Source organism: Empidonax traillii, unplaced genomic scaffold (genome assembly GCF_003031625.1).
Source record: "Empidonax traillii isolate 1590-97213 ecotype Southwest subspecies unplaced genomic scaffold, ASM303162v1 scaffold166:size2381449, whole genome shotgun sequence".
NCBI classification, from domain to species: domain Eukaryota; kingdom Metazoa; phylum Chordata; class Aves; order Passeriformes; family Tyrannidae; genus Empidonax; species Empidonax traillii.
The window spans coordinates 6,575-7,604 of NW_020955359.1; the positions used below are offsets into that span (position 1 = coordinate 6,575).

The 1,030-nt window shown below is 39.6% G+C and overlaps 1 protein-coding gene across 1 annotated transcript in view; it reads right to left on the bottom strand.

The window, feature by feature from the left end:
* The window catches only part of LOC114058261 (acyl-coenzyme A synthetase ACSM3, mitochondrial-like), a 28,348-nt gene that overhangs the window by 1,379 nt on the left and 25,939 nt on the right, over positions 1-1,030 (bottom strand). Inside the window, 2 exon segments of the mRNA XM_027885441.1 lie at positions 515-614; positions 724-908. Of these exon segments, the coding sequence (XP_027741242.1) occupies positions 515-614; positions 724-908 (285 nt within the window).

Here is a 1,030-nt window from a genome sequence, read left to right on the forward strand (position 1 = left end):
AAATTTGAGTATTTTCTTTAATTTCCCTTTCATTGTCTCTTTGGGACAGAATGGTGTGTTATGAAGGCTCCATTCTACAGCAGAGGATTTTTAAAATTTTTCCACTTTTTGTTTTTCCTTAATTTTATATATCACTCAGGCTGAAAATTTCATCCCAGTTGCTCAAACAAATGTTGCAACGTTGAAAAACATAAAATAAAAATAAACACTCTGGATATCATGGCTACCATGTGCTTAGTGACAAAAGAGGAATAATCCAAATTCCACTACTTAGAGAAAAAGATGCCAAAATAAGTCTGAAAAGCCAAACTTTTTTTCCCCCACATAAACCCTGCAAACAAAGAAGTAATTCTGAAATTCCCAAATTGGCCAAGTTATGGATTTAAAAAACTGGTGTTAGCCCGTTTCATTTGAAAAATCCTTAACATATTGAATTCCTAGGAAGCCTAGGATGTATAGGCAAGTGATGCCTAAAGAGCATTTCTCTCCACATGTTTTTTCTTTTCCTTTTTACCTCCCCTCGATCTGGATCAGGGCTGCTGACCACAGCTGACTCTGCCACTGCTGGGTGTTCAATTAAAGCACTTTCCACTTCAAAGGGGCCAATCCGATACCTGAGGGAGAGGGAAGATCTGTCAGCTGCAGCAAGATGGGCCAGTCCATTGGTCTTTCCAGGTTGCATTTGAACAGGCAAATGATCACATCTAAAAGCACCTGACTTACCCAGCAGAATTAATGATATCATCATCTCTCCCAACAAACCAGATGTATCCCTCTTCATCCATAATCCCTCTGTCCCCAGTGACATAAAAATCTCCACGCACAGAGGCAGCTGTTTTCTCTGGATTATCCTGACAAATACCCAAATATTATGGGGGTTCAGAAGCACATTAAACACAAAGATAGGTCTTCCAAAGCTTATTCGATAGTTGAAATGCTGTGAACAACAGGTTTGCCTGATTCTACTCTTTTCTTAAGAAAATACTGCACCTCAGCACCACCACACAACCAATCAGGCTCAAAGTCCTCC